The 22411-nt window shown below is 36.3% G+C and overlaps 2 protein-coding genes across 3 annotated transcripts; one reads left to right on the forward strand and one right to left on the reverse strand.

Annotated features, from left to right (window-relative positions):
* The first annotated feature begins 220 nt into the window (after window positions 1-220).
* Window positions 221-8443, forward strand: LOC135155018 (uncharacterized). Its single transcript, XM_064103342.1, has 6 exons — window positions 221-291; window positions 1274-1462; window positions 2122-2277; window positions 5444-5525; window positions 5841-5914; window positions 6356-8443. The coding sequence occupies exons 2-6, from the start codon at window positions 1291-1293 to the stop codon at window positions 6688-6690; spliced, it is 819 nt and encodes a 272-aa protein (XP_063959412.1). The 5' UTR covers window positions 221-291; window positions 1274-1290; the 3' UTR covers window positions 6691-8443.
* Window positions 8444-14744: 6301 nt separating this feature from the next.
* Window positions 14745-21214, reverse strand: LOC129266408 (leucine-rich repeat-containing protein 58-like). Of its 2 annotated transcripts, XR_010294356.1 has the most exons (4): window positions 20420-21194; window positions 19191-19597; window positions 16179-16861; window positions 15350-15900 (listed from the first exon to the last, which is right to left on the reverse strand). XR_010294356.1 is itself a non-coding variant. In XM_054904259.2 (3 exons), exons 1-3 carry the CDS (start codon window positions 20908-20910, stop codon window positions 16650-16652), a joined length of 1110 nt encoding a protein of 369 aa, XP_054760234.2. In that variant the 5' UTR covers window positions 20911-21214; the 3' UTR covers window positions 14745-16649. The 2 variants fall into 2 exon arrangements, 1 of the variants encoding a protein (XP_054760234.2); XM_054904259.2 differs by having other exon boundaries at window positions 14745-16861; window positions 20420-21214.
* Window positions 21215-22411: the final 1197 nt, after the last annotated feature.

Consider the following 22411-nt stretch of genomic DNA (forward strand, 5'->3'; position numbering starts at 1 on the left):
GGTCTATCAGACCCGCGGACTATCGGACCCGCGGTCTATCGGACCCGCGGACTATCGGACCCGCTGTCTATCGGACCCGCGGTCTATCGGGCTGTAACCGTTCATTTTTACCGAGCGCAATGAATTAAATCGTATCGTGACGTCACCTCCTAAAGCCGTGCAACGGTACATTTTGGACGGTACATTTTGGATGGTACGTCTTTTGTGCAACGGTACGAATGTTTGACAATCAGCCTCCCATTCGCTCGCGTACAACAAGCTAAGTAGGCGTTGTACAATACATTTTGGATGGTACGTCTTTTGTGCAACGGTACGAATGTTTGACATTCAGCCTCCTATTTGCTCGCGTACAACAAGCTAAGTAGGCGTTGTACAATATAGGAATAAACCCTTTGTTTTTTCACATTTTCGCTAAATTCCGAGGCGTTGTACAACACAAATAGCGAATATTCTTATTCGTGCAATGGTGCGAAATTTCGCATTCGGTGAAAGAAAGAAACGCTCTATTCAACTCGGCTAACGCCTCGTTGAATAGAGCATCTTTCTTTCACCTCATGCGAAATCTCGCACCATCGCACTCATGCCTATTCGCTATTTGCATATTGTGGGATTTTGCTTTTTGCTTTCCATATTTTTGCTCCCTTTTCATAGATTACTGCAGGAAAAACTTTTTGTTTTTTCATAAATTCGCTAAACTCCGAGGCGTTGTACAACACAAATAGCGAATATTCTTATTCGTGCAATGGTGCGAGATTTCGCATTCGGTGAAAGAAAGAAACACTATATTCAACTCGGCTAACGCCTCGTTGAATAGAGCATCTTTCTTTCACCTCATGCGAAATCTCGCACCATCGCACTCATGCCTATTCGCTATTTGTATATTGTGACGTCACCTCCTAAAGCCGTGCAACCATGCGTGCAACGGTACATTTTGGATGGTACGTCTTTTGTGCAACGGTACGAATGTTTAACATTGATTCAGCCTCCCATTTGCTCACGTACAACAAGCTAAGTAGGCGTTGTACAATACAAAATAAAACTGATGGTTGATTTTGATTTTGACGACTTTTGTCCAGTCCGACACAAGTCACCCGCCTTTGCCCCCCATGTTCTTTTGCTCCCTAGTTTAAAAGGCCTGATGTCGCCACTGCCGCTGGGTTTTTTTTATCACAATTCCTTTAAAGAATGTATCGCCGTTTAATTTAATTTCCGATGATCATGAATGTGTTATATATTCTTATGATTTTGTTCGTGTTCTTCTGTATTCACTTAGAACAAAACACTATACAAATGAACATGATGAAAGAAAAGCGAGAAAGGGTTTTGGCCTACAAACCCCAGAGCAAGACCACGCCTACTTCAGGTGAAATTGAGGAACCTCCGCCCATACACCTGGCTTTATTCGGCCTACAACTAGCTGGAAAGTCTGCCTTCATTAATTCTTTGTACTTTGCTGTGAAAGGTAGGCCTATGACAGGTTTGGAAAAAAAATGTGGATATAGGCCTGTCAAACAAATCTGTTTTATGGTTGTAACTTTCCCCCATATCCACTGTTTGCCAAATAATAACAACTTTTGTCAAGTGAAAATTATCATTTTGTAAAAATGTTTTAGATCAAAGTTTCACCTACATTTCAAGCTACATTTCAAGCACATGCCCTGAAGAATGATTCTTCTCCTTTACGATGATACAATAATCATGAAATTTGATGTATATTTAGAGCAGCAATGACAGAATTGAATAAGGTGTTTAGTTACGCATCAAGCTCATCAAATATGCAAAACCTCTTTAGTCATAAATATCCGGGGGGCCGCGGGGGGGGGGGGGGGGGGATGGCAGTCAAACGTATTTATATTCAAATTCCCTCCATTTGTGCAAAGAAAATTAATTGCTTTTCCTTTATAGAATCGATGTTAGTCCATCGTTAGACTGATGAATCGTACATGCATGCATGATATTTTTTGTCAATCAGCTTTATCAATTTGAAATAAAAAATCTCCGGAATGGGTCGAATGTTTACTTTCTTGTTGAGTTTATAGGCAAGCGAGATAATGAACTGAAAAATATCTCTGCTCTCTTTATTCACATATGAAAGCTATAATGTCTTTTTTTATCAAACAGGCGAATATTTGCATATCGCCGACGAATCAAACGAAGAAAAACAGAGGACAGAGTGGAGAGAAGCTAAAACCCTGACTCCCTATATAAAAATATTGGATAATAAAGGTCTAGAGAATTACAACAATCACGTCATTCCCGAACTCATGGAGGAGATCAGTAAGTCATCGTTGTTTTTTAAATTTTCTTTCAGGGGGGGGGGGGTGGCCTGTGGTGACAGTCGCCCCCAACACAAATCCAGACAGAACAAAGAAGAGGAGGGGGGGGGGTAACAGTGAGATAAGATGAGGGAAGAAACGTATTTTTGTGGGTTTTTCTTCATCTTTTTTCTCGAAAGAAAAAACAAGAGGAAGAAACAGAAAGAAAGAATTAAAGAAAGAAAGAAAAAAAAAGAACGAAAGAGTATACAAAACGAGATAACTGCGAAGGCGAGACTTAGGGATCCAAATGTCGTCCGTCCGTCGTCTGTCTGTAATGACACAACTCCACAACCGTAAGTCGCTTTTCAACCAAACGTGGATGGTAGATGGACTTGGGGGACCAGCATGTTATGCTGCAGTCGGAGGTCACATGGTCAGTTCAAAGGTCATTTTCAGGTCAACGTTAAAGTTTACATGCAAGACTCTCTTATGACACCTAACTCTGCAACCGTATGTCACTTTTCAACCAAACTTGGATGGTAGATGGACTTAGGGGACCTGTATGTTAAGCTGCAGTCGGAGGTCACATGGTAAGGTCAAAGGTCATTTTAAGGTCAACGTTAAAGTTTGCATGCAAGACTCTCTCATGACACCTAACTCCGCAACGTACCGTTAGTCACTTTTCAACCAAAATTGGATGGTAGATGGACTTGGTGGACCAGCATGTTATGCTGCAGTCGGAGGTCACATGGTAAGGTCAAAGGTCATTTTAGGTCAACGTTAAAGTTTACATGCAAGACTCTATTATGACACCTAACACTGCAACTGTAAGTCGCTTTTCAACCAAACTTGGATGGTGGATTGACTTGGGGGACCTGCATGTTAGGCTGCAATCGGAGGTCACGTGGTAAGGTCAAAGGCCATTTTCATGTCAATGTTAAAGTTTACATGCAAGACTCCCTTATGACACCTAACTCCGCAACCGTTAGTCACTTTTCAACCAAACTTGGATGGTAGATGGACTTGGGGGACCTGCCTGTTATGCTGCAGTCGGAGGTCACATGGTAAGGTCAAAGGTCATTTTCAGGTCAACGTTAAAGTTTACATGGAAGACTCTGTTATGACACCTAACTCTGCAACCGTAAGTCGCTTTTCAACCAAACTTGGATGGTAGATGGACTTGGGGGACCTGCATGTTATGCTGCAGTCGGAGGTCACATGGTAAGGTCAAAGGTCATTTTCATGTCAACGTTAAAGTTTACATGCAAGACTCTATTATGACACCTAACTCTGCAACCGTAAGTCGCTTTTCAACCAAACTTGGATGGTGGATGGACTTGGGGGACCTGTATCTTATGCTGCAGTCGGAGGTCACATGATAACGTCAAAGGTCATTTTAGGTCAACGTTAAAGTTTACATGGAAGACTCTCTTATGACACCTAACTCCGCAACCGTTAGTCACTTTTCAACCAAACTTGGATGCTAGATGGACTTTGGGGACCTGCATGTTATGCTGCAGTCGGAGGTCACATGGTAAGGTCAAAGGTCATTTTCAGATCAACATTAAAGTTTACATGCAAGACTCACTTATGACACCTAACTCCGCAACCGTTAGTCACTTTTCAACCAAACTTGGATGCTAGATGGACTTTGGGGACCTGCATGTTATGCTGCAGTCGGAGGTCACATGGTAAGGTCAAAGGTCATTTTCAGATCAACATTAAAGTTTACGTGCAAGGCTCTTATGACAAGTGTTTATCATCCCAGTCATTTCACAATGAAGTTTTGATACAATTCTGTTCGTGCCCTCGCAAATCACGATATTTCTGGTTATTTTCATAAGTGGGCGAGACACAAAATCGCTTTTGCCTTGTCTTTGGTAAAATGGGCACTGATTTGAGAAAGCCCACTACATGTATAAAAAGGCAAGGGGCACTTTCTCACACGTAAAACGTGTCCTTCTCAGGTTTAAGGGGCACAGTACACGTTCGTAAGTGGGGATTTGGGGTAAAATAGGCACTCATATGAGAAATGGCACTTGCTAACACAAAAAATGGGTCATAATCAGGTCTAAGGGGCACAAAACGTGTGAACTCGAGAGGGGGCATTTTTTGTAAAAATTGGTACTTATGCGAAAAGGGTAACACCTAAACGAGTCGTCCTCAGGTGAAAGGGGCACAGTACACGTTTGTGTGGGGGCACTTTTCTTGCATAAAAATGGCACTTTTCTTGCGTAAAAAGAGCACCTTTTCACTGCTTCAAAAAGAGTGGGGGGGGGGGGGGGTGCACTGTGCCCCCGGCCCATAGGATCGTCGCCCCAGGAAATCTGATTTTTTTTTTTTAAATGGTCACCCCCCACATTCAAACCGTCACATTATCAGTCCGAACATTTCGCACGATGTTTTGGAATTTAACGGACATGACCGAATATTGATGTTTTCTTTATTTTACTTATTTATCTATTCATTTATTTATTGTTATTTTGTAAAATATTCATTCATTCGTACATCCATCCATTAATTAATTAATTAGTTAATAATTAATTAATTCATTAATTTCTTCCTTCTTTCCTTCCTTCCTTCCTTCCTCCCTTCCTCCCTCCATTCATTCATTCATTCATTCATCCACCCATCATCTATTCCTTCCTTCCTTCCCTCCATCCTTCGTCCCTTCGTCCCTTCGTTCATTCATTCATTCATTCATTCATTCATTCATTCATTCATCCACCCATCATCTATTCCTTCCTTCCTTCCTTCGTTCCTTCCATCCTTCGTCCCTTCATTCATTCATCCACCCATCATCTATTCCTTCCTTCCTTCCTCCCTCCCTCCCTCCATTCATTCATTAATTCATTCATTCATCCACCCATAACCTATTCCTTCCTTCCTTCCATCCTTCGTCCCTTCATTCATTCATTCATTCATCCACCCATCATCTATTCCTTCCTTTCTTCCTTCCTTCCTTCCTTTCTTCCTTCCTCCCTTCCTTCCTTCCCTTCCTTCCTTCCATTCATTCATTCATTCAATTATAAGTTTTAAAATGTTTAATGCATCCTGGCAATAATAACGCAATGCTTTCGTTTTAATTGCTTTTGGAAATTTCTATTTCTGAATTTGGTTTCCTATTATAGTATAACAAATCTCTCTTGCTCTCTCCTTACAATATTTGTATTCGTATTTTATAGGAGGAAGGAGAGGACAAGTCCCACAAATAGTGGTACAAAACGGCAAAATCGTTGATTGTCCAATTCTGATCTGTAATTTCAGGTAAATATATTTTTATAGCGATTATTTTGATGATCATTATATTTTTATAGCGATTATTTTGATGATCATTATATTTTTGATGATTATTTACTGTAGCAAATTTTCCATATTCCATTATTTTCATTTTATTACCAATCGGACTATTTTCCAAGGATATAAAGTTTGGTAGCAACTTGAGAAAAATCACTTGCTCTATATATCTCACATAATATAAATTGTTTTGTGTTAGTTATTGACGGCATTGAATCATATTTATACCGTAGTAAAAAGAATAATACAAAATTAACACAAACCGAATTCTTTCTAATCTTATAGTGGAGAGAGTCGTGGTGATAAAGCTGCCGCGAATTTTATTTCGGAGTTTTCAAAGGAAGTTCATAAACTACTTGGTGAGTATAGTAACACCAGCGTATCTGATAATTAATAACGATGCTGCAGGCCGAATTAACTCAAACTTGATTATTTTATCATAAAGTCAAAACAAATGTTTTTTCCCTCAACAATAAAAATATGACCTATATCTGGCGTTCCATCACCTCTACTGTGTATTTTTCGCGAATAAAAAAATAAAATCAGTAAACAGGTAAAAAGGGTCCAGAACTAGATCGATCACTGGCGTCCCAAAATTGATTTCAATGAAGTTAACATTGTTTTGAGACCAAATTATGAGGCACCTTAATTTTTTTTATCGGAATAGTAACTAACAAATATTGTACCTAAAATTATAAAAAAAGATACATATCATCATTTTTTTTTTAATTCGAACACGATCGAACAGTAAAACGTGCAGAGCAAATTAAATGCGTTTAATAAATTTCGTTTATCTTTAGGTCGACGTTTGGTCGTTGTTTTGACACACAAGGATGAATTGGCTACGGAGGATGATGGAATAGATATGAGAAACTGGCTTGTCAAAGAGTGTGAAATACCAGCTCGTCATGTGTGGATCTTTGAAAACTACACTCAAGAAAACCACGAGGAGAACGTCATAAAGACTAATGAACTTCTAGACTTTCTATTGAGATGTGTTGAGCTGGCGGAACTAAACATCATCTTCAGACACACGAACGAAACCCAAACGCTCCCCAAACGCGCCAGTGGAAATGTGTTATTTCCTAAGCGTTTCCCCCTTGTAAATGAACTTTATGAATATTTTGCATTATGACATCAATATTTTCGATGATTGTTGAATAATGTACATAGGACTATACCCAATAAAAAAATGGGGAGGATATATAGAATGATATTGTTTTCCACCGTTTTTTATAAACACTGTCACTATTACTTTTTCAAGGGGTTTCTTCCAATCTTTTCGTTTTTAGAGTGGATTTTTTTCCTTCATTTTTTGGTTTGTGTTATAACCATGAAATTTGCAGACGTTTTGAGCCCTGGACGGATCGATGGTTTAATAAATTATGCTGTATAATTTGTTCTATTATTACCTGGATGTAATTTAAAAATTTGAACAAAATCTTAAAATGGTAAAAAGTCCCTTTTTTTCTTTTACGATGGTATCTACATGTAGTATTCATTTTTAACTGTAAATCTGAAAAAAAAAGAGAATCGAGGGATTTTCAACCTTCTGATGGCAGTTATCTTTTGGTAATATTAACAGAGACTAGGTTGACGAGTGTTGCTGGAGTGGGAAGGTCATGTTGACTTGGTTCAGTTCAACATAAAAATAAACAAATAACGACAAAAGAAAGACACATTTGACCTTTCATGAAAATTTATAAAAGAATAAGTCTTGACCTATTAAAATTCTCAATTTTGTGATAAGGCGCTAGATGTTATTAAAGGACAAGTCCACCCCTGATAAAAGTTGATTTGAATAAAAGGAGAAAATCCAATAAGCATAACACTGAAAATTTCATCAAAATCAGATGTAAAAGTTATGGTATTTAAAAGTTTCGCTTACTTTCAAAATACAGTCAATATGTACATCCTTGTCGGTATGCAAATGAGGGAACTGATGACGTCATCCACTCACTATTTCTTTTGTATTTTGTTATATGAAATATTCTAATTTTCCCCTCATTGTTCTGTGAAACAAAGTTTTATTCATCCCTGAACATGTTGAATTACCATTATTTTATGGTTCAGTCAAGTCGGTCATTATTGTAAAATCTGTAAAATTGGAAATATTGTATAATTCAAACAATAAAAAACACAAAAGAAATTGTGAGTGATGGACATCGACCTTCTCATTTGCATGTCACTGAGTTGTGCATATAACTGTTTTGTAAAAAATAAGCGAAACTTTAAAATGTCATAACTTTATTTTATATCCGATTTTGATGAAATATTCAGTGTTATGCTTGAATGTTTGATTTATCTCTATTTATTCAAATCAACAGTTTTCTGGGCTGGACTTGACCTTTAAGTAACTCCTTTATAATTATATACTAGTAATGTAAAATCCACAAATTGTTTCTTGTGGTGTGTAAGTTGAGGGGGAAGTTCATCCTGTTGTACATGCTTTTTAACAGAAAGCCCAAGAATTAAGTGGAGCGTTGTGGCCCAGTGGATTAGTCTTCTGACTTTGAAACAGAGGGTCGTGGGTTCGAATCCCAGCCATGGCGTAATTTCCTTCAGCAAGAAATTTATCCACATTGTGCTGCACTCAATCCAGGTGAGGTGAATGGGTACCCGGCAGGATTAATTTCTTGAATGCATGAGCGCTGAAAGGCAGCTCAAGCTAAAGCCGGGGTATTAATAATAATGATAACATCGCGCCTCGGAATATATTTCTAGATAGATGGCGCTATATAAATGCCTATTATTATTATTAATATATTAGTGACGAAAGTCCATCAACGAATACCATCTCATGCGAGAAACTGTCCCATAATACCCACTTTATACAAATCCCATCAAATGTCATTTTCTCAGAAAATAAAAAATGTTTTAACTTGTGTATTCAATGTATCCCATGAAACATCATTTCCTAGCTGAAAGAGAAATATTGTCAGTCATCATGAACCATTGAACCACTCTTGAATGTACTGCACAAGTAAATGAGGGTGTGCGTATGTGGGGGGGGGGGGTGTACACCATTGTGTTTCATTGTTAATTATGGAAAGCAAATTTCCATTTTTATTACATTGTATTGTTCAATCTTTTTATGTGCACGTACATGTATAGTTGTAAATGTAATGTATTCGTTTGTAAGGGGATAACCCAGATAAGTAGGCCTACTTTTACTTTTGTTATCCACCACTGTAAATATACATATAGGCCTACATACTGGTTTTGTACTCATTTTAATTAAAATGACTGTTGAATTCAATAATCAAAATCAAAATAATTTACATAAAATGGTATATGACTATTCGCCAAGTGCTTGCTCATGCATGACACCACATGCAGTTGTGCTAATAAGTTAGTGAACCCCACCATAAAATACACTCTTTCATGCTAAGTGTTGAATGTAAACAACTCTACACTGCAAAAACACCGGTGTTGATTTAACACCAGCTCGGAATCTGTATATGTCCACACCAGAAAAGTGTTAAACACCAGTTTCGTTTTGGTCTAACACCAGGAAGGTGTTTATACAACACCAATTAGTATTTGTTTCCAAACTGGTGTTGTTTCAATACTTCTCTGGTGTGGACATATATAGATTCTGGGCTGGTGTTAAATCAACACCGGAGTTTTTGCAATGTACAATGTCCAGTGATTCCAGAGAAACAAACTTTATTGAATTTTATCACCAGACTTCACTATTAAGTATTTAAAACGTGGCAGAATTTGAGCACCTGAATTCTGCTATTTTTGGTGGGGTTCACTAACTTTTGAGCACAACTGTATTAATATTTGAGGTACATGTATGATCAAATTATCTGAATCTATACCCTCCTCTATCCCTCTCATCATGATTTTGGAAGCTTCCTATTAGCCTCCTCAAAAGTAAATAAATAAATAAATAGCCATAAGTAATGCATATTAATGTTTTTCAACTTATGGATGATTAATAAATAAAACAACATGCATAAACAAATGAGTACAGTTTCATTCTTTCATATTGTCTGTTTATTGATATAATATATTTCAAAGATTTTGTCAACATGATCAGGATTTATTGGATTATCAATACAGGGTTTCACAAGAAAGATGCAAACAAATCAACAAATATAATAATAACGATAATATGTCCATTTATATAGCGCAGTTACTATGTGCATATACTCAACTGCGCTTTGATACTTGGTATCATATTATTACCCCAGCTGTAGCTGAGCCGCCATATTAATAGGCGCTAAAGCATTCAAGGAATAAATCCTACCAGGTACCCATTCACCTCACCTGGGTGGAGTGCAGCACAATGTGGATAAATTTCTTGCCAAAGGAAATTACGCCATGGCTGGGATATCCATGGGACCGACATTTTTCCAACTCCTATTAACGACAAACATAGTTGAAGTCATAGAAGAATTCTTTCATGGATATTTTGTCACAATCAACACCCCAAATGTCATCATCATTTCAGTTTTTTTTCAAATTAACACGTACTATAAGTTTGTTTTCACTAACCACAATGCACTGGGGTACATACTAGGGCACACATGGATTTACAATCAGGTACATGTATGTATTTGATTGTATTCTTTTGTGAAAATGGGTCTCATTGTTTCTACAGGGTGATAATTATGAATGACACTTTCATTTCAATCAATCAGACACATGTATTTGATTGCATTCTTTTGTGAAAACTGGTCTCGTTATACGATCTATGTATCTACAGGTTTCACGATAGTTATAACTTTGATTTCAATCTTTTGTGAAAACGGGTCTCATTGTTTTTACACACATGTATTTGATTGCCTTTCTTGGTGCAAACAGGTCTAAGTGTGTAATAAACATAGTTTTTAATCAGTTCCATGACTTATATTCTAGTTGCCACTTTATTCTGAACCAGAAAAAAAAAATACTAACCTTAAGAAAGTGGCAAATGGAGTGATTGTCCTGGAGGACATTGCCCTGTTTCATTGACCTTACATACATGTATTATAAAACATTTCAATACATAGAGTATATATTTACTCTCACAACATAATAAAAATGTTAAGTATTCATCATCAAAACAGTTAACACAACACTACATTTTGAGTTAAGCAGTCTACAATTAGACTTTATACATATTATTAACCCACATTAGGTGACCCTATTTCATTAATCATCATATCAAGGTGGTGTGTATATTGTACAATTAAATTAAAACCAATGGCAAAAAGGCTAAGCTAATGTTAATTTTACACCATCCCAGGAAAACACCAGGGCCCCCGTCTCACAAAGAGTTACGATTGATCCGATCAATCGTAACTATGGATGGCCAGCAACATCAACATCTATTATGCATGTTTGTTCAAAATATTTTCTAGCTATGATGTATATCCATGCATTCATTGTTTTTTTGATAATTCACTGCGCTTCTCTTTGCATACAAAGGACATTGTGCAAATATTTCGTAGAAAAAATTATGACACTGATGGATTTCCATAGAGTTACAATTGATCAGATCAATCGTAACTCTATGTAAGACGTGGCCAGGTTGAAACAGCACCAGTTTAGAATCAAACCAATGTCATTTTAACACTGACTTTTGTTGTTTAAATACGTGTCTGGTGTTAGCCCAAACCGGTGGTGTTGCATGTTTCTCTGGTGTTTTCCGATATACATGTAGGGCTGGTTTTTGGAGTAAGGTTGGTTGTATTTGAAACAAACTGATCTTGCATATAAAAAGTTAAAGGAGAATGAAACCCTTGAAACCAGCTGAATCCATATCAAAGAGAAAAATCAAAGAAACATATTGTTGAAAGTTTGAGGAAGATTGAATGAATAATAAGAAAGTTATGAGCATTTGAATGTCGAGATCACTAATGCCAAGTAGATCCTCCCATCGGCAATGCGACCAAGATCTGTGATGTCACACACGTACAACTCCCTCATTACTTTAGTACTTATTGCACTTATATTCTCACTTTTATAGAGTCTATCACAAGGTGAGGTTTTCTCTTTATGAGAGGACAAGTACAGAGGTTTCACAACATATCATTGATGAATCGTTTGTCATATGATTAGAATGAGCAAAAAGAGATGTTTTGGGGTATATTTTCAGTGTCCAAAAGGGGAGAGTTGGTCATCTGTGGCATCAATGATCTTGGTCGCATTGCCAATGGGAGGATCTCCATAGCATTAGTGATCTCGACATTGAAATGCTCATAACTCTTCTATTGCTAGTCCTATTTCACTCAAACTTTTGTTGATCTTATTCTTTGATTTTTCTGCTTTCACAAAAGCTAACTTGCTCCAAGAGTTTCATTCTCCTTTAAATAAAACCTTACAAAAGTTTTAAGTTGTAATCCCTTTACCCATTTAAGTCAAACATGTCAATCAATGATGTCCACAGAAATTGGGATTGGGAATTTATATTGCAACATTGGAAAAAAAAAGGCATTTTAGATATAAGTACATGTAAGAATGGCATCTAAACGACCAAATAAACTGCATGCAAAATATCAATCCTACCAAACGAAGAAAAAAAAGAGAGGACAAAATCCTATATACTAATACAAATTTACAAATAAAAGTAGGTGAAGTTGTTCAAATGATGTTAATTTCATCAGACTGTAAAAAAAAAAGAAGTATGTCCTTCCTTTGAAATCACCCTCGCCCACTTCTTTCATTATTCCTGTGTGTCCGGCCGTGTATATAATACAATCAATTCAACTGTAAGGCTACAGTATGACTTAATACACTATACAAAAGTTATAATCAATTGAAAACCCTGTCTTCAAGATACAATTGATTTCAACATCCTGTTAGAACAGGGCATAGGAATGTAAACAATAGATTTGATGTTAAAGGTCAAGTCCACCTCAGAAAAATGTTGATTTGAATCAATAGAGAAAAATCAGACAGCACAATGCTGAAAATTTCATCAAAATCGGATGTAAAATAAGAAAGTTATGACATTTCAAAGTTTCGCTTATTTTTAACAAAATAGTTATATGAACGAGCCAGTTACATCAAAATGAGAGAGTCGATGATGTCACTCACTCACTATTTCTTTTGTTTTTTATTGTTTGAATTATACAATATTTCAATTTTTAGGAATTAGACGATTAGGACCTCCTTGCCTGAACCACAAATTGTTAAAATAATGGAATTCCACGTGTTCAGGGAGGAATGAAACTTCATTTCACATGACAACGACGAGAAAATAAAAATATTTCATATTTCATGTAATAAAATACAAAAGAAATAGTGAGTGAGTGATGTCATCAGTTCCCTCATTTGCATACTGACAGAGACGTGCATATAACTGTTTTGAGAAATGAAGCGAAACTTTAAAATGTCATAACTTTCTTATTTTACATCCGATTTTGATGATTTTTTCAGTGTTATGCTTGTTGAATTTTTCTCTTTTTATTCAAATAAAGTTTTTGTTGGGGTGGACTTGTCCTTTAAATTTTGATGAAAGTCAGCTAAAATAATAATTGGAGACAAAGTGTTATTTTACTCTTCTCTACCATGTATTTTAATGTTAAGTGCTCCTTTAAGAAATTGCACCAAGCCACTATAGGCAGAAAAATATCCCCAACTAACATTCTATTAAATGGCTTTTACAAATGAATATTTCTTCATCATTTGATTGTCAGAAGGGTGTTTAAAGTGCAATGTAAAAATATTTCTTGGTGACATCTCTTTAGTGGAAATTAACATACATTGTACATTACAGGAATCACATACATTTATGTGTATAACATCTACACGTACATGAAAAACATTGTTTTGAAACATCATGGCCTGAATTCACATGTGGATTTGAATGTACAGTGTATGGTCTGAAATCACAGTACACATTTCATTCATAAAATGAATTGATTTACACTGTAAAAATACATTTGCAAGCACATATGTTTGTCTTAAGGCTCAAATTCAGGTAGTTTGTTTATTATGTACATACATGTATGTTATGAGTTGTGAAGTGTTCTGTTTAAGTATTTATGCAAATTAATAATGATCATTAACAATGGTGTGAAGTTAGCAGCATTGCGCCTGTATTGGCATCTTTCTCGATTACATGTATCTTGTATGTACATGTACAATGTCACAAATTAGCATAATTAATGCATGAAATCTGTATAGCAGGGATTCAGTTTCAAGGTGAGCGAGAGCGATCACTATAGCTACCGCTCGCTTTAATCCATTTCAGGTAGAGATTTATCACCCGATCGCTTTAAGTGTCAGTCAATTATCAAAATGTTAGAGCCAACCTTGAAATCCTCATTCTCAGTCAGATAGGAACACACAATTACATTGTAAGCAATAACAGACATACATGTAGCAAGAATGACAATAAATTCATTGACATAAATATTGCATACATGTATATCTGATTGTGTCTCCTTTGGTTGTGGGTTGTAACTTAGTGTATGTTCCTCCATCTATTTTGTAATCAGACAAAAGAGCTCCCTTTGTACAAGTACATGTATGTCAAAGAAGAGCTTTTTGTAGTGCTCCCCTACTGCTCCCCTTAAGTTTTAGGAGAGCTTTTCATTGCTCCCAAAAACTGAGTCACTGGTATATACTAGTAAACTTTGGGTTCAGACAATGGATTAAAACCCATGTAAATTTGAGCCAATAATGTTGGAAGACAGAACAAAACAAGGCAAAAGTTGTTATTGATACAAGAGGCACATATGATTGTTAATAAGATACAGTATGTGGCAAATGAAAGTACATTATGTCATGTAACCATATGTTTACAATCTATATTGAATTTGTACCATACAAGTATGATTGTTCACTTTAATAAATAGGAACCTTGTGTGAAGAAGTAGAAGTAATACCTTTCAAAATCAATAACTTACACTGTACATGTACATGTAGTACCCCAAAATTGACTAAAGGGTTGTTCGAGCTCATTCCATAACTGATACAAGCATTTCCCCACCTGGTTTAATGGCAATATTCTACCATTTTTTTTTGAGCTTGTAAAAAATAACCTGAAATTGCAAATATAAGGGTTGAATGAAAAACACTGCCAAAATGGGGTGGCATTCCTACTTTGGAGAACAATACACATTTCAATATACTTGTAAATGTACGTGTCCATCTAGAGTGCTAACATTGGGTAATACATGCATACATTTATCTAATCATAACTAATGTAAAGCATACATAAAAAAAATAGACGAAAAATAAGATAAATACATGAACCATATAAGTTTAATACATGTACATTGTATGCAAGAACAGACATACATGTGTAATTTGTTCAAAAATCAAAATGACGTAACTTGCATCCGATGCATTGCTAATTTTGTAAAATATGAGGAAAAGGCACATTGTCAATTCTTACATGAATGTAGTTAAATGCAGATCTTTTACATGTTAGGTGCAAGAATCTTCAAAATGAAAGGAGGCAGTGTTGTATGAAGAAGAAGAATTTGCACGCAATAGGAAGAGAGAAATAGGACAAGAAAATTAGAGCCTGGATCTTAAAATGTCAAAATAATAATCAGGGTTCATTTTAAGCTCTCTAAAGCCTATATATTTTATCCCTGGACAATAAAAATATATATACAAATTATTATTTCTATTTTTAAAAATAGATATTTCTTAAATTCTGCAGCAGATTCATATTTTTTTAATTTTTAGCTTTCAGTTTTCATATATAGAAATAACCATATCTTATTAAACAAAACCAGAGGCTTTGATTAAAAATCCAATGAAAAAAGGCAAGGATTTACAACTATTCATAATCTCTTGCCAAACACTTGACAAAACTTGTGTTGATATCAGTTAAATGCATGTTGGCACGACAATGAAATGTTATTTTCTACTCCTCTTCCATATTGGTCTACATGTACAGTATTTCTTTTTTTTTGGCACCTGTGTTAATTGCATTAGTTAAAATGCTTCAGTAAGAGTTAAGACAGGTCTACAATAATGCCCATATTTCATTTTAGTGTTCATGATCATCATTGCTACCATCCATAGTGACAGTATCACGTCTTAAAAAAAAACGTACAACCTACATACAGAGAGCAGGGTATATCTTAAGTCTAAGAGTTGATTCAAATCAATCATAACTATGGAAAGCCAATTGATTTACTATCGAAACGTCTCCCTTTGTAAATAAAAGGTGTCTGCCTATTGGTCAAATACATGATGGATGTGTGAGAGAGTTTAAAGGAGAATGAAACCCTTGAAACCAGCTGAATCCATATCAAAGAGAAAAATCAAAGAAACATATTGTTGAAAGTTTGAGGAAGATTGAATGAATAATAAGAAAGTTATGAGCATTCGAATATTGAGATCACTAGTGCCATGTAGATCCTCCCAACGGCAATGCGACCAAGATCTGTGATATCACACACGTACAACTCCCTCATTACTTTAGTACTTATTTCACTTATATTCTCACTTTTATAGAGTCTATCACAAGGTGAGGTGTTCTCTTTATGAGATGACAAGTACAGAGGTTTCACAACATTATATCATTGATGAATCGTTTGTCATATGATTAGAATGAGCAAAAAGAGATGTTTTGGGGTATATTTTCAGTGTCCAAATGGGAGAGTTGTACGTGTGTGACATCACAGATCTTGGTCGCATTGCCAATGGGAGGATCTCCATAGCATTAGTGATCTCGACATTCAAATGCTCATAACTCTTTTATTGCTAGTCCTATTTTTCTCAAAGTTTTGTTGATCTTATTATTTGATTTTTCTGCTTTCACAAAAGCTAACTTGCTCCAAGAGTTTCATTCTCCTTTAAGGAAAAGGCCCCTCTTGTGCCAAGCCAGGAAGAAATCATGGAGCTCAATGGATAGTGCCATCAACTTTAACGAGTGCATCATTTCAAAATTTAAGCACTACATTGTAGTGATAATACACTTGAACATTTGGATTTGAAATTATTAATTAATGCTTTCCATATTTCAGATTTGAATTCAATATTCACTCAAAATCGTTCAGAATACGCATAGAAATGCTTGGCAACAGTTATAGCGATTCATCTCAAACAACCTGAAAACCATGGAAAAATTTGCTCAACTTTAATAGTCCAACCTTATCCAATAGGGTATTTGTGAAACAGGCCCCCCAAAGTCTAGCCAAGTAGAACTTTCTTGAGCGTGTTTCGTGGAACCTGTACCTCCTCCTCTGAGTCTGGATCTTCACTGCTGCTGTATGACTCTGAGCTGCTCCTACCGCTGGGAGGTGAGCATTCAGGGGAGCACAGGTACTGCATCAGAGGAAGACGATACTTGCCACAGAAGTCCACAAATTTGACATGCTGGAAGCGGGCATTGAAATAAACACCTGCAGATGTGAGAAGAATAAATTATAACATAATCAAAATTTAAACCTAAATTAGTAAAATTTAGTTCATGACACATCCATGACTCTAACAAAGATTCAGTCATAAAATGTTCTTTGTACACTTTCTGAGAGTGGTTTGAAATTACCAAGATTTGCTGAAATTCACTTTAGAAACCTCCAAGGCACAACTGAATTTTATTGCACTTCAAGTCTTCAACCAGGGGCCAACTCCATGGGTCTAAGTCATGTAGCGGTGTGTTGAGGAATAACCGTGTGACACTCACTAATAGGAACAAAAGATTATTACTGATCCCTGCAGCAATATACACTTTACAATACAGGCCATTTTTCTTCTTCCATTCTTTTTTTTGTTAAGTTCTTACGATCTTCAATTTTCATCACCCAATAAAGGGCTGGTCCCGGCTGAGATATTCATATCTCAACAAATAGATTAAAATTCGCAGAGCAAAATGCTGAAAATTTGATCAAAATCGGATCACAAATAATAAAGTTATTGAATTTTAAAGATTTGCATTATTCCGGCGAAACAGTTTTAGGCATGTCTTCATGAATATTCATTAGATGACGTCATATCCCCACTTTTTTTTTGTATTTTATAATATGAAATTAGGTTTATTCAAAAATTTTCTACCAAGAAATAAAACAATTGGATTGACAACTGATTAAGTGCATTAGTTATTTATTGCCGCAACTTATTTACCGGTAATCATAATGGAGACACATCATTTACACATATGTATGAAAAATTGAATCAATTATGATTTCATGTAATAACATAAACAGGAAAGTGGGGATATGACATCATCAGCCCACTTAATGAATATTCATGAAGATGTGCATATACGGTAAGTTACTGTTTTAACAAAATATTGATAAACTTTCAAATTCTATAACTGTTATTTGTTGTCTGATTTTGATAAAATTTTCAGCATTTTACTCTATTTATTTAGGTATAAATATTTTCAGCCCGGACCATCCTTGAAAAGAATGAAGGTGGGGGAAAGGGCGGGGGGGGGGGGGGGGGGGAGAAGTCACTCACTCTTCCCAAAGCGCTGTCCATGCTTTAAAAATATAACAAAAGTAAACCAAGGCAAGAGCACTTTGTCACCAATTTCCTCAAGCTAAGCGGCTTTTAAATTCTGATTAAAAGGCATTCTATCACGATAAACAGAGGTCACTGATAACAATGTCATACAACTAATGTAGGCTGAACAAACTAATTATCAGCAAGGCTGTTTGTTTTTGGAAATAAGCAAAGTTCATTCAGTATGTAATCATGAAGGTCAATCATTTCAGGACAAGGATATGAACTCTGCAGAATGCAGCTGCTATAACAAATTACACTTTGGAACACAAGTATTATCAAGTGCATACATGTATATTCATAGAGATTTGCATGTGGTAACATCAGACGGATATTGACCTTCGGCTAAAAGTGACCTTGTGATTGCACATACAGTCAAAGCTGTATCAATGACATCCTGGAAATCTTGTATTCTTGTTCTATTTTCTTGTATATTCCAATTGAATTTCTCAATCAAGTCTTTTCTGGCAAAATGAAGAACAATCTGATAAATATCAGGCCTAAGAAATAAAAATAAACAAGAAAATAAAATATCTTGGCCTGAAATAAATAAATAAAAAACACAATAAAGGGACAAAAAATATGACAACTAAGTGTTGGAATTAGGATCTGCCAATGGTAAATGCACAATTTGCCTTTCTCCACCCAGGTGTACATACCAGGTTAAGATGTGAAAGCCTATGTAGTATGCCTACTATTGCCTAGCAATCAAACAAGTTTGTATTACATGTACTCCCTAGGGAGTGGAAAAGTGTGTGTATTGGTGTGTGGGCAAGCCAGCATCTGATAAATATTGAAAATAGTAATTAATGACATAAATTGTTCCATTGTTCGGAAGTATGTGGCCCAGTGGATTAGTCTTCGGACTTTGAAACAGAGGGTCATGGGTTCGAATCCCAGCCATGGCGTAATTTCCTTCAGCAAGAAACTGATCCACAGTGTGCTGCACTCAACCCAGGTGAGGTAAATGGGTACCGGTAGGAAGTAATTCCTTAAAAAGCTGTGTGCGCTATGAACGCCTAGCTTAGCCGGGTAATATAGGAGCGCCTTGAGCACCTAACAAGGTGGATATGTGCGCAATATAAATACCCTATATTATTATTATTATTATTAAACAAAGGGGAATCATTATCTTTTTAAATCAAACCAGTGTAGGCCTATACATGTAAGTGTTTAAACCTAAACTTAATAAGTTTTAACCTTTCAGACAATTACGTATCTCACCATTGCATTTTGGATTCAGGCAATGTCTAGCTGAATCCAAGAACCTCATAAGCTCTCCAGGCAAATCTTCTTTGGTATAGTGAACATGATTGTTTTTCACGCATCGTGCTGCTAACTCTAGGAGGGTTGGTGGGTTCCACGTCAGGTCACGAACAAAGCGAACGACCAATGGGTTACCTCTTAAACTCAGCTCACAGAGCTCAGTCAATGTGATGATCTCTGGCGGCAGGATGGTTAGTTGGTTGTTATGTAGGCTCAGTGATCGAAGCTGCTTAAGCTGGACCAGCTCAGCCGGGAGGGAAGTTACACGATTGTCGCACAGCACTAAGGAGAGTAGGTTTGGAAGATGACCAACATTTGGCGGGAGAGTGACAAGATGGTTACCACCCAAATAAAGATGTTGTAATCTGTAAATGAGGCCAAAAAATACAATTTATGACACAGAGTCACAACTTATTTGAACTTAGACTTAGAAAGACAGAATTTACTTTTCCGTAGATAAACCTGGAAACTTGGCTGCAGAAAATCTGCATTTTCCATTAGGATCTACATGTAGCCTAGCCTACAACCGGGTAGCCAAGTCTAGGCATCTCAAAATCTTAGATCCAGCAATAAAATCAAACAATCTTTTTTTCTCTGCAACATATCTGGCAAGTTCCCCCAAGTCTGCGCAGTCCCCTTTTCCTTGCCTACGCACACGCGTATCTGCGCGATTCTAGTATAAAGAAGATATACCAAACACAAACTTTACACATGCAATACATAGTCATACTCATAGACAGATATTCATTAAAAAACCTGACTCAAAATGGTGGAAAAATAATGTATTTTGGGCATTTCATGTAATGGCCTCAAATTGCAGCCTTTCTCATCAAAATCCCTGAATCGCATGCAAAGTGAACGGGTGTGCAGACATGGGGCACCATTTTTTGTTCAATCTGAATATGACTGCCCGAGGTTTTTTCCAAGAAAGTGATATTTCCTTCAATTTTTTTAATAGATATTTGGCACACTTACTTACAATAATATCAGGAACATTATGATTATCAACTGAAAGATTTTGTGAAATAAGAAAAATTCAACTCAAATTGCTTAATCGTTACGTAAAGGAGCCTCCTTTAAGAAGTCTGAGGCTCCTTTTCTATAAATCTAATATAGGCCTACCATACCCCTGTCCCTGAAATAAACTGTTCAAATTAAATTAATGAAATTTGTTAGGTCTACCTCACCTGGATAACCTTTCAACTTCTGGTGGAATTTCTCTTATTCTGTTCCCGCCCATGTGAAGGACCCGTAGAGAAGTAATTTCAGTCAACTGTACAGGAAAATTAAGGAATAAATTGCCACTAAAATTGAGAGTCTGTAATGCTTTGCATGTTCCAAATTCCTTTGGTAAAGAGTCACTATTCAAATGATTGTTTTTGCACGTTAGAATCCGCAAATGTGTCAGTTGTATCAACTCGTCTGGCAGTTTCGTTATTCTGTTTGTGCTCAAATCCAGCTCGATAATGTTCAAAAAGTTATTTATACTTGCAGGAATCGTGGATATATTGTTCCTACTGATGTCAATAATTGCTAATCTCTCTTTGTGTTCGATTAAATCGTCAAAAGGAAAAACATCGATGCCTTTTCGGGAATACATTGCGACTCTTTGATTGTTGTTCGACTCGGTTCGCGACATGTCAGCGTCGGTTCGTCTCGATCGAGGTTTTCTTCGCATCCCACGCCTTGTCCTTCGGCTCAAACAAACTCAAGCACGCGCTAGCCCTCCGACTCCGAGCAGCCGAACTTGATGACAGACTCTTGTTGAAGTTGTGAGAAAATCCATGTTCAAAATTTGTGCAGGAAGACGAACAACAATTTCTCAAAATCGAATAGAGTACCAGGTATGATGAATTTCACCAATAATATATAACAAATTGCTCCGAAAAGTTGATATTTAACAAGGACATGAAGGAGATGGTGGACCACGGCTGATGAGACGAACCGAACATGGGCAACAATAATGAGCTAGTCTATGAATCAGCTTGTAATTATCGGTAGCTGATTTCCGTTCTTTCAAATGAAAGACATTCCTAATTTCAAAATGAAATTATTTTTGTTTCGAATAAAAAATACAGTCAAAACAATATTATGACTCTCAATATGTATTCAGAGACCGCATATGCCTGTAAAACATCCCTTAGAATATGCGCTACATTTAGTTTTGTGAACACCGCATCGATTTTTAAGACTACTAGAACACGGTCACTTACGAAATCACTCCCTCGAAGCATGATCACGTAACGATGACGTCATGAAAGATGACGAAGCAAGAAAATGGGTCAAATTTCATCATTGAGGATTAACTTTAATCTCGAGACATTGGACACTAAGTACTGATCTTAGCTTAATTTTGACTATAACTATGAATGAATCAGCGGAGCCCCCCCCCAAAAAAAAAAAAAATGAGCCGGACCAGTTAAAGAGATCAGTAAATCCGAATCCAAAACGATCGAGGCAATTGCCGGGCAATTGTGGGGGCCAACAATTATGATCTATACAGTGCGTATCAAAAAAAACGGGACAGATTTGAAAAGTCTATAAAATTTTTGTTTCAAATTATTATGTCTATATTTTGGTGTTAATAGGTGCTCTAAGGTCTTGTCTTTCAAATGTTATTAAAATTTTTTAGTTTTGTTCATGCTTGAGCGAACACGGGACGTTTTTGTTGGGGGTTCAAAAAGAGGCTTGCGCCAGAATTGCAGAATATGAGTAATATGATGATCAGACTTCTTGCTAATTTGCAGACTTCCTCTTAACCTTTTCATTATCTTTGCCATAATTTTCAAATCATGCGGTCAAAATTCATTATCAGATCTATTTATTTGCTTGAATTATTCTGTTATTTCTTTTTAATATACTCTCTGTTAGCTTTGAATATTCCTTCTTCAAGCTAAAATTATTTTTTTTCAACCTAATTATGGGAGAGCATGGATTTTTAATTCAAATCCTTTCATTATGTGCTACAAAGGTTATGGTGCCTTTTGAACAAAGCCACACAGATGGGCGGGCGCTCGGGTTGCTCCCCCCCCCCCCCTCAATTAAAAAAAATCATGACCAAGAAAAAAAGTGGACAGGAAATAAAAGGAAAGATAGAAAGTAAAATATGATATTATTTTCTAAATATTATGTCAAAATCTATCACAAAATTTGATATTGTAATTAAAAAAAGTGGGAAT

Source organism: Lytechinus pictus, chromosome 8 (assembly GCF_037042905.1).
Source record: "Lytechinus pictus isolate F3 Inbred chromosome 8, Lp3.0, whole genome shotgun sequence".
Classification (NCBI taxonomy): domain Eukaryota; kingdom Metazoa; phylum Echinodermata; class Echinoidea; order Temnopleuroida; family Toxopneustidae; genus Lytechinus; species Lytechinus pictus.

Excerpts from the sequence above, each read along its gene's own strand:
- LOC129266408 (XM_054904259.2), bottom strand. The coding sequence starts at position 20,910 with ATGCGAAGAAAACCTCGATCGAGACGAACCGACGCTGACATGTCGCGA. Across the intron at positions 19,598-20,419 it reads GAAGTTGAAAGGTTATCCAG|ATTACAACATCTTTATTTGG; the intron begins GTGAGGTAGACC and ends CCTCATTTACAG. Across the intron at positions 16,862-19,190 it reads CCTGAATCCAAAATGCAATG|GTGTTTATTTCAATGCCCGC; the intron begins GTGAGATACGTA and ends TCACATCTGCAG.
- LOC135155018 (XM_064103342.1), top strand. The coding sequence starts at position 1,291 with ATGAACATGATGAAAGAAAAGCGAGAAAGGGTTTTGGCCTACAAACCC. Across the intron at positions 2,278-5,443 it reads CGAACTCATGGAGGAGATCA|GAGGAAGGAGAGGACAAGTC; the intron begins GTAAGTCATCGT and ends CGTATTTTATAG. Across the intron at positions 5,526-5,840 it reads ATTCTGATCTGTAATTTCAG|TGGAGAGAGTCGTGGTGATA; the intron begins GTAAATATATTT and ends CTAATCTTATAG.